General features: G+C 38.7%; 1 protein-coding gene across 2 annotated transcripts; it reads right to left on the bottom strand.

Annotated features, from left to right (window-relative positions):
- Positions 1-200: 200 nt before the first annotated feature.
- On the bottom strand, positions 201-14,621 carry LOC127415665 (transcription factor AP-2-beta). 2 transcript variants are annotated; one of them, XM_051654471.1, is made up of 7 exons: positions 14,541-14,621; positions 11,644-12,099; positions 10,377-10,434; positions 8,234-8,453; positions 7,683-7,801; positions 6,526-6,667; positions 201-2,981 (listed from the first exon to the last, which is right to left on the bottom strand). In XM_051654471.1, the coding sequence occupies exons 1-7, from the start codon at positions 14,619-14,621 to the stop codon at positions 2,681-2,683; spliced, it is 1,377 nt and encodes a 458-aa protein (XP_051510431.1). In that variant the 3' UTR covers positions 201-2,680. The 2 variants fall into 2 exon arrangements, with proteins under 2 accessions (XP_051510431.1, XP_051510432.1); XM_051654472.1 differs by lacking the exon at positions 14,541-14,621 and adding an exon at positions 12,511-12,760.
- Between the last annotated feature and the right edge of the window lie 287 nt (positions 14,622-14,908).

Raw genomic sequence — 14,908 nt, 5'->3', positions numbered from 1 at the left:
TTTATGTATAATAATAATATTGAGAGATATTAACCACTAGACTTTGTTTACAGGACCCCTATTTTAGTCCTACATATGCATTAATACGTCGTAATTCTGCGGTATAATTGTGCTTTAATACTATTGTTATACCACTGTGACATTTAATTGACAATCTGTTACATTTTTCATATTATTCAATGCTTCATGTGGTTCTGCTGAGGCTAGATTAACATTTTTATCAAAAGAAATAACCATGGTCGTGAGAAGCTATTTAATGTTTGTTTTTTTTTCCCCTGAACAGAAATGTTCCTCCTCCACAATTCGGATGCTGTAAGAGGCCTCCTGTGGGGTAGAACAAACCTGGTCTGGCTACATAGCCTGACCTCTTGACTGTCTAAAAATGAACAACTTTCTATGGGAGCAAATCTCGAGAAAATCATTACAGGGACTGATGTGATAGAACTACTTAAATATTTACTATTTATGTATCTAGCATTTAATTTTGAAGTTATTCTAAAATTAAGGGCACTGATTCTAGATTATTGAATTCCATTATAGAACGTAACCACACAGCAACAGCTACAATAAAACACGATTTATTCTTATTTGGAGGTAAATGAAAATCACCATACAAGAACCAACTTCTACCCTTCACCACATAACACCGTATCTATGAAACATAAAAATACAAGATGCTATCTAAACCAAGCGTTCACCCACGCACAGAGACAGCCACAGATAGACGACCCAGTCTGTTCCTATGTACAAACGTCCATTAAATTAAGCATAAATAAATATATACAAACATAAATAAAAAAAGAGCCTTCCTCACACAGAGTTAACCAAATAATAAGTTTGACAGACAGGCTATATTCCTGCTTCCGGGACCGAGAAAGTGCGCGCACAAGCACAGAGTGCGCCCCAGCCGGTGAGGTGAGCGCGTGAAGGCTGCGCGTGACCGTGTCCCAGCACGCGCGGTCACCTGTCCTTACCTCAATTATAGGCAGCCTAAAAGAATGTCAATAAATCATGGACCATGTTTATGGCTGTGTTCAAAAGTCTTTTAGATGAGCAAATAAACAATATTTAGGCCTTAAAACGTGATGTTTGTCAATGTTGATTTAGGTCTATGCAAATGTAAGTGTTAAAAAATAATAATAAATAGTTAAGAAACATCGTGAAACAATTATAATTTCAGTTAGTCAACTTGATTGCCATGTTAAAACTAGGCTAACTCACTGAAAATGTCCTCACATTTGCACAGAACTGAATACAGCACAAAAAAACAGCAGTTTCAAATACAAAGAAATACAACCCAAAATATACAGAATTGCTCTGTTGTAAATGTCTGCACTTTTAAATCACTGAGTTCAGGGGAGTAGATTCCGGGGGGTTGTGGGGGGGGAAGTAACCCCACCAATAATCAAAACAAGCAAGTACATTATTTATACCATGATCAGTGGAAACATGCATGTGCTTCACGCTGCATCCCCCTTGACTGAGTTATTCTGAATATGTCCCAGGTTGTTTTAGGAACATTTAAGATACAAATCGGCTCAGGAAAAAACATTAGGTCAAACATTGGACTTGTTCTCTGTATATAAATGGACTGATTGAGAAAAGCTGTGATTATAAAATATGTATCGTATGGACGGTTATGCTATGAGGCAGTTCTGACGGAAATTAACAGCTGTAATATGAAATCAGACTCTCTTTAATTTGATGTCAACATTTGTGATGCACTGGACCGGAACCCAGATAGCACACGTGCATCTCCGAGATGTCTTTTTAAGAGCGTTTCAACTGCATAGCATTATAAACTAATTAACATCTGCTAAACATCTTAAAATGATCAGATTATAAACAATCTAAATCATAAAGGTCTCAAAGACATCTGCTGAATGTCTTATTGAAATCCCAGAGGTAAACATCCTATAGACGTATTGTAGATGAGCAAACAACTTAAAAATACGTCTTCCAGGTGTAAACACACACATCAAATAGACGTTTGGTGATGTACGTGTGCTATCTGGGATCTTGCATGACACTTTGTTGTCGCACGTAATATCAGCACTGCATTCATTACTAAGTCTCTTAATTTCGGAACATTGTGCCTCTCTTTAAAATTTATGTGGAGCAAATTTTTCATTTGACACCCACTTTTTGATAACATGATTGTGTTATTGTAGGTAAGGATTCCGTGAAAGTTGTATGAAATGTACCTATAATTTTGGATATTTGTAAGAATAATTTAATATAGTAGTTAAAAGTGTCCCCACTGATATTCAAACCAAACCTGTCCTTCGGTATGCTGGCCATTACACTCATGAACATTCAAATATTTGTTTTGAAATTCATGAGCATGTGTGTAAAGGACAGACTGCATGGTACAGCGTCTGTCTAACATCGTGTAATATGTCATATTTTTATACACAAAAGCACACTCGCACACACTCCTCGAACATTTGCACACGAATGAGATGGAGATGGTGAACGTGTCACAGCAGAGATGTCCTCCAGTCTCTATTATTGTAGAATTCCATTAGTTTTCCCATGTTCTGTTTTCCATTTCACACCAGAATGTAAAACGCAATGTCATAAAACTAGGGTTTATAGAAACTCTGAACATCTCCGGTGATGTTTGCCCTGTTTGAAGCCCCACCTTCCTTGATATCCTGCATCATTGTATTTCCACAGTTCATTTCCTGTGCTTTTCCTCTTTCTCTCCACCTTTAGAGCCGGGTCCGTCTGCAGGTGTGTGCCGGTTGGGAGTGGGGTTGTTCAGGAACATCTTGTCGAGACCTTTAAGGGCTTCAGTCAGGTAGTTCTGCAAAGCCGTGAGGGCGGCACAGATGGCTGGTGAACCAAAGCCGTGTGTGATGAAGCTAAAGTGTGACAGACAGCTCTGGATTCCTGGCTCCAGGATGGGCGTAGGCCGAGAATTTCCTAATGGTGTACGATCCTGAGCCAACAGGTCCGTAAACTCCTTACACAACTGCCTGGAAAAAGAGATGGAAGGACAGAGATGATGAGTTGATTTTTAGTTCATATTATTACAGACAACACTCTTTTTCTGCAAATTCTGTGTACTGAAGAAAAAAAAAGATTTTGTTAATTGGAGAGCATAGTGCTTTCTTTTCAAATTGATGTTAGTCTTGAGTTTTGAGTGAAGAATTGGAGGCTAAGTTAAGTTTACTGCAGATATACAGTATTTATTCAGTTGTGCTCAAAACTTTGCATACCCTGGCAGAAACTGTGAAATTTTGCCATTGATTTTGAAAATATGACTGATCATACAAAAAAACTGTCTTTTATTTAAGGATAGTGATCATATGAAGCCATTTATTGTCACATAAATGGCTCTCACATGGATGCTAGATGCCCCAAATTTTCCACTTCTTAATAAGTGATTGAACAGTACTGACTGGCATTTTCAAGGCTTTGGATATCTTTTTATATCCTTTTCCATCTTTATAAATTTCCATTACCTTGTTACGCAGGTCTTTTGACAGTTCTATTCTGCTCCCCATGGCTCAGTATCTAGCCTGCTCAGTGCATCCACGTGAGAGCTAACAAACTCATTGACTATTTATACATAGACACTAATTGCAATTTAAAAACCCACAGGTGTGGGAAATTAACCTTTAATTGCCATTTAAACATGTGTGTGTCTCCTTGTGTGTCTATAACAAGGCCAAACATTCAAGGGTATGTAAACTTTTGATCAGGGCCATTTGGGTGATTTCTGTTATCATTATGATTTAAAAAGGAGCCAAACAACTATGTCATTATAAATGGCTTCATATGATCACTATCCTTAAATAAATGTTTCTGCATGATCAGTCATATTTTCAAAATCAATGCCAAAATTTCACAATTTCTGCCAGGGTATGCAAACTTTTGAGCACAACTGTATACACAGTCATTTCAATGTAATAATGTATTTAACCTGCTGTTCTATTTATTGTTGATGAGCCACGTTATTTGTTCTTACCCTGTAGGAAAATATCCTTGACTTCATATGACAATTACTAATATAAACTGCATTTTGCTAATGCAAAAGTGTGTGGGATAGACGTGTTCTGCCTATAACAAGAATAGTTGGGTGGGTTTTTGAACAGTTATGATCCTTCTCAGTTGCTCCCATCCAATTTCTTTCCATCTGAATAGCTGTGATCCAATCAGGAAATGTCATAAAACTATTCTTGGTATATCACGCATAGCAAATTCTTCATTCACTTAAATCAGAACATATCAGAGAGTATTGCTTGGTCTACTGCATACATTTTCCAAGAAATGAATTAAACATTGAATTGGAATAGACACCAACTCTGATTCCATTAAGAGGCTACAAAGAACTGTCAATTCCTACAGTTTTTCAGAATATATTGATCTACATATTCTTTTAACTTTGTGTGAAATATTGATTAGAAAAAGAATTCATACATAATATCAAAGCCACCACTGCAGCAACTCAAAAAACCCTCATCCATGAATAACCAACACACCATGACATTTGGACATTTAAAATAACTAAAATAAGACTACCCAGTAAAACAAATAATAAAATAATAATAGTAAAATATGTACAACAGATGGAACTCTCACAAATCATACACACTGTAACAAATCCAAAAGTAAATCAGGAGAACACAGATGACAAACACAGATTACATTAGACTGATTAAAGTGATAGTCAGGTGAATTTATAGTAAAAAAAAATCATCTTCATTTGTGTTCAGCAGATGAAAGAAAGTCATGCACATCTGAGATGGCATGAGGGTGAGTATATTATGAGAGAATTTTCATTTTTGGGTGAACAATCCTTTTAAATTAAATCAGATTACAGGAATGTGATTGCATTAGATGTTGTTAATAAGATTGGTAGGTGAAATGTAAAACACTTACATGACAGGTGCTCTGACAGGTATAGGCCTGCAATGGAGTTCATGGGTAAAGGGATATTTCTCATACCTAAACACATGCTTTTTGGTCTCCTCGATATTTTCCCGAAAGAATATTAATGTATCTCTTAAAGGAAACTCTCCACTGAATGGAGTGAATGGTGGAGAGTTCCTTTTAAGAGATATATTTGGAGACCAAAAAGGATGTGATTAGGGATGAAAAATATACCTTTACCCATGAACTCCAACTGTAGTCTACAACTGGCTCTGCACATGTACTGGCCATACATATACTCTACGTGTAATAATTATCCTCAGAGCAATGCACATTAAAGTATATTTCTGCTTCTGAGAGTAAACTGTTCAAATGAAGCCATCAATATAACTTCCAGTCTTCTGGGAGTGTCTTATCTGCCATTATATTCCGATCTCAGCATGTTTCACTTCCTGAAAGAGATAGTGCTCTAAATATTCATGCCTTTCCTGCTTTGGGGAATCACTGATTATAGAAATAATATAGGCAAAGCAGCATCTAGCTCTGTGCCCATATGAGCCAACATCTGCCTGAACACTAATGACCTCTCAACATTTGACCACCATGTGTCTTAGAAACTGTTTAAATGCCTGGACCAGTACTTCTTAGTATTCTGACCAAAGTAAGTATCCAATCATGTTTTCCAGACTTTTCAGATTTTCTGCTCTCTGATGCTTGAAAGAAACGATAAAATAATGTAAAATAAATTAATTGTGGTGTTTACCAACTTCATGAAAAAAAAAATAGAATTGAATTCATATTAAATCCTTGTTTTCTTAACAGCTGCAAGATTGCTTTGAAGTGTAGTATAATCTCCCAAATAAGAATCTGAGAAAACATTCATACTTCAATCTCTAAAAGGTCATTTGTGACAAACAGTTCAAATGCCTCCAACTGGCAGTGTTGCAGAGCCCTGCTGCGGCATCTGCAGTTGTCCGGGCTTGTCAGATTTTGACCCATATTCGCTTTTGCGGCTCAGAATCACAAACAGTCTTGTTGTCCAGTCGGGAGAGCGCAGCGCGCCTCTCTCTCATTCCAGAGCGACAGAACGCGAGTGCCCGAGGCACGTGCAAGGGCGGGGGCGCGGGCTGACTGACGGGACTTTGACAGACAGACTGTGAAAGAAGAGGCGAGGGAGGAGGGATGACCTTAGGCGAAACTTCAAGGGGAAAGCTGGCACTTCAATACTTGAAACATTTCACTTAAATATAATGAGTTCCTAGCTCCGTGCCGGGCTGAGATGGATAAGAGACGCATGTTTCTGCTGGACCTGAACTGCCTCATTAGAAACCAGCTAAACGTGTCAAAACGCACCAGGCAGTAAGCGGACAGCCATCAAAACGACACGCTCCCCAGAAAATCCATGATGGATTCAACATTCACCCCAAAATGTGCCTACACATTTGTTCAGATGAGGGCGCTAGGCATTTACCAGCATCCAATGAAAGCAACAAATGCATAAGTCTCAGACTCAAGGGCGTAGATTTGGTTTGAACATTGGGGGGGTTGTATTGTAAAGCGGGGGTTGTACTTGCCAGAATCTACGCCCCTGCTCAGACTCCGTTAAACATGAAACAAACACTTTATGGCATGTTTTGTACATACTTTGTGGCGAGCAGCATGTTCTTTCTTGAGTGCAATTCGTTGGGATCTGTGTGTTGTCTGTTCAGATATTCAGACACGGCCTTCGTGGGAAATTCAGTTTCACAAATGTAGCCAAAATCCCGAGCCAAATGAACAGCTTCCCCTGGAAAGGAAAAATAAATCAATACAATGGAGTAAAGAAGAATCGCTCCATGTTTCCACCTAAAGTAATTACATATGCTCAGAGATAATTTTGGAGAGATGGGCCACTTCTGTTTAAATGAATGGGAGAAATTGGAACGCTCAACCAAGGAGCTCTGAGCGCCCAATGGTCAGTGGATGTAGAAAGGAATTCCCACTTTACAGGTTAAAAGAGCCAATCACCTTTTAGATACAGACATCTTCTGTCAATCAATTTTCGAATGTGTATGCGCATTAGCTATACAAGCCAGGGAAATTTTTTAGAGCTAAAGAATCACAGTATTGTCAGATTTTATTGCTGATTTGAAATATGTTCTTTGATCGTAATCTTGACCAACCATTTTTTAGATTTTGGTCTTTCTCCATTGAAGTAGATAGGTGCTGCACTGGCATGACTGGAAATAGCCTCCAGAAAGCGTTCCAAAGATGGCCGACAGTGGACTGACTTGCTATGAGACACTTTGATATGCTGCAATTGAATTGAACTGGAGGGAGATGTATTTGGCAAATGAAGGATTGCAATGCAGAAACAATCAGGCTATCACAATAATAATTATATAAAATTAGCGGCATTGATTAAACAAAAGCTTTTAGGCCATGATTCTGTACATATATATAAAGTGTTTGTATATATATATAAATTCGTCCCGCCAAAAGAATACGATAAAAATAAAAAGATTAGCAGTGCGGTCGTTCTCATAAATGTCAGATTACAGAAAAATGATAAACTCTCTAGGCCATTAAAATTAATTTATTCTGTTTTTAGTTTGTGTTTAAAGTTGCATTGGTAAGTCTCAGTTTAAATGTTTATGCTAAAAGTGATTGTAAAATTATCCGGGATTTCCGCGTTAGATAAACGTCCATTAGATTTAATCGTGTTTGGGTAACTCCCAAACACCTCATGATATAAATCCAGGATATGGAGAAAAGAATCAGTAAACAGGACAATGAGTAGCCTATCAGATGTCTTGCTTTACCTTCCACTAGAGATGTCAGTAAAGTGACATTCGCTGCTTTGCGTCGCCCCGCGGGCAAATTCAAGCCGATTTTCTCCAGCTTTTCCCTCAGTGATCTACCTCCATTTTTCGACTTCGCTCTAAACAGAAAATGGACATATATTCAAGATACTTGTTTTATGAAGGATTGACACCAAAAACATACAATGAAAATAAAAAAAATGACTTTTTAATGATAGAAGCAATTTGAAAACCGTGCATTCGGCTGGATTAAAAAAAATCAAGTAGGCCTAAAATTTGTGTTCATTCATCATCCGCTGTAATCTGAAATCGTCAACTGCATGCTTTACGGCATGTCAGGTTCTGTAAGAACATTTGATTGTTCATGGATCACATTTATAGATTAAATGTCTTTCAGATTAGGCTAAGAACAAAACTCCAAGTAGAGGCTAACAACAGAAATAGTCACAACACGGATGCTCATGCGTTTCAGACTGAATATTAGATTTTATTTTTCAATCCATTGACCTATTGGCTATGATATGGATACTGGCGGGTGTATTCGCTCTCACCTCCGCAGAACCCCACCAAGTAGAGAAGCATTCAGACACTCTGGCGGAGAGAGGCGCCGCTGGACCTCGCCAACCGTCACTTTATATTTGGAAGTGGAGCTTAGAAGCGACAGGCGACCAGGCACCGAACAGAACACCTCGTTGACGTTCACCGTGATCCCACCGATTAGACCGTCTTTGTTCATCATGAGAGAAGCGAGGCTTTTGTGTGGAACTGGAACTGTGCGAGAGGGACAGATAGGCAAATATTAAGCTCTATCCTAAAAGATAGGCCTACTCACATTTACTGGACATGATTTGGGAATTATGATTTAGCTGAGCACTTAAAACATAAGCTGTGTATTTGCTTGATAAATAGTGCTTAACCCTAAAAAGGTCTTTCTATTCTGGTGGATACAAACATTTATAAGGCTGGGAGAGGAGCAATGAGGGAGTTGGTCAAATTTTTTGGACAAATATTGAAAAGGGGGGCCCTGCAAATACTGAGGACATTGTATATACTTTGACTTTAAAGTCTGGGATCAACTCACAATCTTTATCTAAAAGGCAGAATTTTGTGAGAAGACAGTTGACCTCAGTGCAAACGCTGCTATCTTTTTCTAATGTTATTTTCATGATTTCTATAAGCAATACAAATGAAAATAAAAGAATATATTTTAGAAAATAAAAACATGGAAATGTATTATGTGGGGCATAATTAGCAATGAATTCATTTCCAGACGCTGCCCTTTTTAGGGTTAATAAAATAATAAAATAAAGCATGACCAGAACCGACGGAAAATGTGTTAATTATGTTGTGCGTATTCTTTCTGATAAAAATTAAGCGAATAGGCAAGAGATTGTTATTGTTGTAAAACCATGTGTAAGACCAGTAGGCCTACACATAGCCCAAGCCCGTGCAAATATTATGTAATGTAAAATCTAGGCGAGCCCTTGACTGGTCTGGGTCACCCGCACGCGCCCGGAGCTGCCAGCGCGTGCTCCTGTTTTCACACGGTAATTCCACGTACAATGGGAAAGGAAGACAGGCTTGTCCATGTGGGTGCAAACAGAAAAGCCTGTAGTCTTTTGTTCTAACTGATGATCTTTTCCAAGCATGTTGCCAGCTGAATGTATCATGAGTCAAAAATCTCTGTTTGCCCAAGGAATCCTGGTCACCTGTTCCCATGGCCCAGTTTGTGGGTGTAACATATTTATCGATTACATTTACATTTTTTCGGCATTATATTTACAAATGTTGTGAGAAAATCATATTATATATTTTCCTTTCTCCCCTTTTTTATTCAGTCACTTTCCTGCCAGCTTTATTTCCATTGCACCTTGTGAGCACGCGGTGACATTTCAGCACTATTTACTACGCGCATTTATTATTAGGCTATCGATTGCTGATTGACACGTTCTATCTGATAACATTAACCACCTATTTTTATTTATTTATTTTCAATCAATCCTCCCAATCACTATGCACCGACCATCAAACGGCATCTCCTAATGGGGTAACGAGCGCTCTAGCCTACGGAGATCTCTACAGGGGATAATAGAGAAAACGAGCTCTAAACGAGCTCACGAGATCTGCGCACAGAAACCCATCCATCACAGCGGCCACTTAAAGGCAGTCTCTTCTGGGAGGCCAGTGTTCCGTTAACTAAATTACCGGCAAATGTCCCCATATACGGACAAATATTAACACGAGCCCAGGGAGTGTCGCTGGAGCTCTTACTGACTGAATGAAAGTCTTATCGGAGAGTGAATTTGTCAAAACGTGGAGAAAGTAGCTACATCAACAAATTGGTGGTGAAATGTCGATTTTACACAGTCATTTTTTCCGATCTTTGTACTACAAAATTCAGACATACATGGACTAAATCTGAATTTGTGCTAATGATAAGTTCTCGGTAGGAAAGGAATAAAAATAATGAATGGCATCCAGTTCCACTTACTCGGGCTGGGCGTCCAACCTTAAAAAAAAAAAGCAGGTGACATCATTTGAATCTCAGATGAGGTTCAGCGCATGCGTAATAGGCGTGTGTGTGTGTGTTCACCTGAAAGGACTTTCCCCTCTAATTCCAAAAATTATTATTATTATTATTGCACAATAATGTAAATACACTACTAACATAGTTCTTAGTCATTTCTCGTTTACCTTTTTTAATCACTGACTGATCCAGAATGTTCATCCCGTTGTTTGCATCCTCCACAGCCTAGAAATAACAGCACGGTGAGAAAACATTCAAAATGCTGTAAAGATTTTGTACAAAACTTACAGCCAATAGTCAGTAGTTCATTTAGACAACAATAAGATAGCCTTCTCTTCTTTTTGTAATAGAAAACAACAACAACAACAACAACAACAACAACAAAAGTGCATTCCGCGTTGACAACAATTCAACTTTGGACTTTGCACCCAAATGGTGAACTAAGGCAGTTAAAAACGTGTTTTAATAAAATCTGTCTCTTATACAATTTGGTTGACAAACAAATAGAGCAGAATTACAATTGATTTTTCTTCAGGGTCTTGCTTAATAGCCTAAAGAAAGGTACCTAAAACCAGACTTAATCTGGATTTTACTGGAACCAAATTAAAGATTCCACCACAGGCAATTAATGTTAGTCACTAGATAATTTTCTCCTTTTATTAAAAATATAAATAAATAGAGAAATCAGTGTGTCTGTATTCTTCTGAATAAAGTATCAGTTTGAGAAGAGAGGCAGTGGATCATTGTCCAGTCAACTGAACTGGGACAGGCTTTAGTTTGAAATAATTAAGCAGAAACGTGTCCATTGACAAAATTAGATGTGATGTGTGCAGAGAACAAAAACAGACGGTTAGAAATGTGAACTGAGCAGATTTGCAGGAAAGTGTTTGTTTTTAGACATTGTACTGTATTCCACTGCAATTTTGACGGATTGATCTTCTTCAACATAGGCCTCGTTGTAATGATTTTAAATATTGTTGATGATGTAAAAATATAGTTTTAAAAAATTTGATTACCACAACAATGAATTATTCCCTGGGCTAGTGCGCATTTAGGCATTTAGTGAGCTCTATAACGAAACATTTCAAAGGAATTCAGATTGAAATCCCTCAAAATGTTTCTACTTTGTCACAAAATTGCTATGTTATCTTGTCAAATGACATGCTGGAACTATACAGCCAAAAAGGCATCTCTGCTACAAAAAGACAACTATTTAAAATATATTGAAAACTAAATTGATACTTTGAATAAACTGAATTTAATCGCTAGTTTTAACTGAAAAAAAGAAGAAAAAACTCTAAATGGATTATTCCACGTATTCTGTGTAATCTAAAATATTATTATTATTATTATTATTTTGTTTTTTTTTTTTAAATCCCAAAATATGGGTCACTGCACATTAGCAAAAAGAAGAAAAACAAACTCATAACCAACTTGAACATCTTCCATTCCATGCGCCAGGCCATGCAGGGACAGACCGTCTCCCATCCCCGCCTCGAGCCCATGGTGTGTGGAGTGCAGCAGCACGTCCGTTCGGCGCACGGTCGAGTAGTCCCGCCGGGGATCCAAACCGGAGAGCTGCGGTAAAGAGGCTCTAGGCTGCGGCAGTAAAGCTCCACTCTCCGAGCCCACGTCCTGCCGCTGACGAGAGCCCCATGGGTGCTGTTGAGGCTGGTGAAGGGCGTTCAGAGAGTACGGGTCACTGACGTGTGAGTACGGGTCCTGACTCTGGTGGTACGGCAGCGGCTGGTACGGCGGCGGAAAGTACGGCGGCTGGAAGTCCGAAGAAGGAGTGTGAGAGAGTGGCGGAGCGCTGGAATACGGACCCTGAGTGACCGAGCCCAGCTGGGACAGTCTGGAACTGTGGCTCGGTACCCCATCATGGCGGTCCTTCGAACGAGAAAAGAATATAAACACTATTACAAACGAACCTATAACACTTGTTTCGATGTTCAGAGAGTTTTAACAAATAAACGTTTTGAGTGCCTGACCTAACAATATCGAAGGCATATTTTGAGGTCAACGTACAAATATCAGCGTCCGCAATGATCCCATAGAAGCATTCAAGATCATTTTAATATGTTCTAACGGATTCATTTGTAACAGCTTTTGGGACATAACTCCTTAAATGCATTAAATCCCCAAAGCAATATAGGGCATAAAACACACAGTTCAGCTTAAAGTTACTGAGCTTCAGCACTCGCAATACAACAACCAAACCCCATTTGCCACTTTTTGTCTGGTGTATTTTCCATAGCTATAGCTACAAGAAATTATTTGATCCTCTGAGCACAGACTCACCGTTGAAGAATACGTGTGCACTAACATCTGGTCAGAAACACACGAGAGCTCGTGGAGAGAAGAGACAAACTCGCCTGAATAAGAAACGCGCTCCTCTCAACTCCTCATGACCATTTGGAGCAAAACTTCTGTTATAAGCTCAAATGACTCTCCTACAAAACTCTTCTGTTCTTTCAGATCTCGATTCCGTTCTTCCTGATCCACCGCTCTAATCCAGAGTGTGGTGCTCCGTCCGAGCGCTTCGCTACACCTCCTCGGAATAATTGTTATTCATGACTCCTCTAATATTGCGGGAATACTTAAAGCAGTGGGGAGCGGCGGAGCGTGAAGGCGCTGCTGCTGTAAGTGACGCTCATTCAGGAGGAGGAAACACTCGTGCTCTGTTTTATTCCCCTCTCTGTTTGGGGTCCAGCGTGCACGGGTCTGGACCTCTTTCTTTTGCTATTGTTGTCTTTTATGTTATTGTTGTGTGTGCAGACCGAGTCCATTTATCTCCATCCTGAACAAACGAATCGCCGGAATCAGCTGCTTTAAAGGGCAGATGGGACTGAGGCCTCATTCACATTGACCACTATATTCACTATATGCTCTCACTTTTCCAAATCTATTATACCACTATAGGCTACTCACACTATACCATATTCACTGAACTAGTACAGCTTTAACTATAGCTACTCATGCTCACCACAAGTACTCACACTTAAACCAAACTAAAGATTCCATCACAGGTCAGTAATGTTAGACACTCTACAAATGTCTGCATTTAGAAGGCTATCAATTTACATGATTAAATTCTGCGTCATTTTGCAGAGGCATAAAATCTCTGACGTATACAATCACCATAACTATTCTCCTACAGATCCTTTCATATCATAACACACAACACATGCGTGTTAAAACAGGCCTCACAAAACATGAACTCACAATACTGCATTAAATGAACACATTAATAATTCAAGATTCTTCTTTGTTTACGCTGTCCACAATAAAAAGGGTGAATCTACAAAGGTAAATCTGGTGGGGGGGATAATAAAAGAACATAAAATAAATAAATAAACAACATCTTGCTGATGAGACCGTTTCTTCTGGCGGTCCTGCACCGGGTGTCAGTTTAAAGTCCTCCACTAATGGTGCCCCATTACAGCACGTATAATGGACGATTTCACGGGCTGGGGTCGAAGTGTTTAATTACACGCGTGACGGTGATTGTGAGAGAAAAGCCATGTGTGACTCTATGGGTCGGCATCCCGCGAGGCTTTTCCACAAAACCACCAAGAGTATCTCCCACGAGCTCGAGCCCATTCAGGGGAGCCAATCCACTGGACTTCCACGCGTGACAGTGAGTCCTCTCGTCCTGATTCTCGGGATCGGAGGACGCGATTGTTTTTAGCAGGATTCATCTTTAGAAGTTTCTCGTGAAAATCAGAACAAGTCCTTTGAGCTGATAAGGTTTTATTTGTTTGTTTTGTGTGTGTGTGTGTGTGTGTGTGTGTGTGCATACGAATTTTCCAGTTTATCTTTTACACTCTTAATAAAATACAAACGTCGCGCCTTTTATAAAAAAAATAAAAATAATAATAAATAAAAATAAATATTTAGACGTCACATTCAACAATTCGTTTGGAACGCATAAACAATGGATTTTCTTTTTTCCCCCACAACTTTCATAATTTCAAATGATTAAGTTATATTACACATGGGACGACACAAATAAATGGAAATAAGTGTAATAATAATATTTTAAAAGTACAAAGTGACCTGCTAAAATAGTTTTACCCCCCAAAAGCAATTCAGCAAAATATAAGCATGATACAAAATTAAATATGAGTCAGAAATGACTTCAAACGTTTTCTCATTTGAGATTTAAGATAACAACGAATATAATGTCGTTACAGTAACCAGCATACACCTCATACCAATAAAAAAGACAAATAGCCTATGTATAAAAAAATCAGGCAAAATGTTAAAAAATAAAAATACATTTGTATTATAAATAACACAGATGCTGATGCAGTTTGTCTCCTCGTTACCTCATATATATCTTCATACTTGACATTTTCCACCAGTTTCCACAGCATGTTCGCGCGCTGATCCCTGTGTAACGAGTGCATTCATGTGAAGAGTGAAGATCTCAACTCTCTCTCTCTCTCTCTCTCTCTCTCTCTCTCTCTCTCTCTCTCTCTCACTCAAAACGTAAAGCTCATAGAATAATCCGTGATTCCCTTTACTGTGTTAGTCTTTTGTTGATACAGTGTATGTCTAATGTTAAGTGTGTTGATTTTGAGTATGCAAATGCAGTGTACCATCTTGCAAAAGTAAATGCATGACTATGGAATTTAAAGGAAACAGTTGTGCAAAGTAATAAACCAAAACAACATTAGGCCAATTAACGTAGCCA

The sequence above is a fragment of the Myxocyprinus asiaticus genome, chromosome 25, assembly GCF_019703515.2.
Source record: "Myxocyprinus asiaticus isolate MX2 ecotype Aquarium Trade chromosome 25, UBuf_Myxa_2, whole genome shotgun sequence".
NCBI lineage: Eukaryota > Metazoa > Chordata > Actinopteri > Cypriniformes > Catostomidae > Myxocyprinus > Myxocyprinus asiaticus.
This window is presented reverse-complemented; position numbering and strand designations above follow the sequence as displayed.

Coding starts and splice junctions, on each gene's coding strand:
- LOC127415665 (XM_051654471.1), bottom strand. CDS start 14,621: ATGCACTCGTTACACAGGGATCAGCGCGCGAACATGCTGTGGAAACTG. Junction 8,454..10,376: donor TCAGTCAGTGATTAAAAAAG/GTAAACGAGAAA, acceptor CCTCTCGCACAG/TTCCAGTTCCACACAAAAGC. Junction 7,802..8,233: donor CTTGGTGGGGTTCTGCGGAG/GTGAGAGCGAAT, acceptor TTTTCTGTTTAG/AGCGAAGTCGAAAAATGGAG.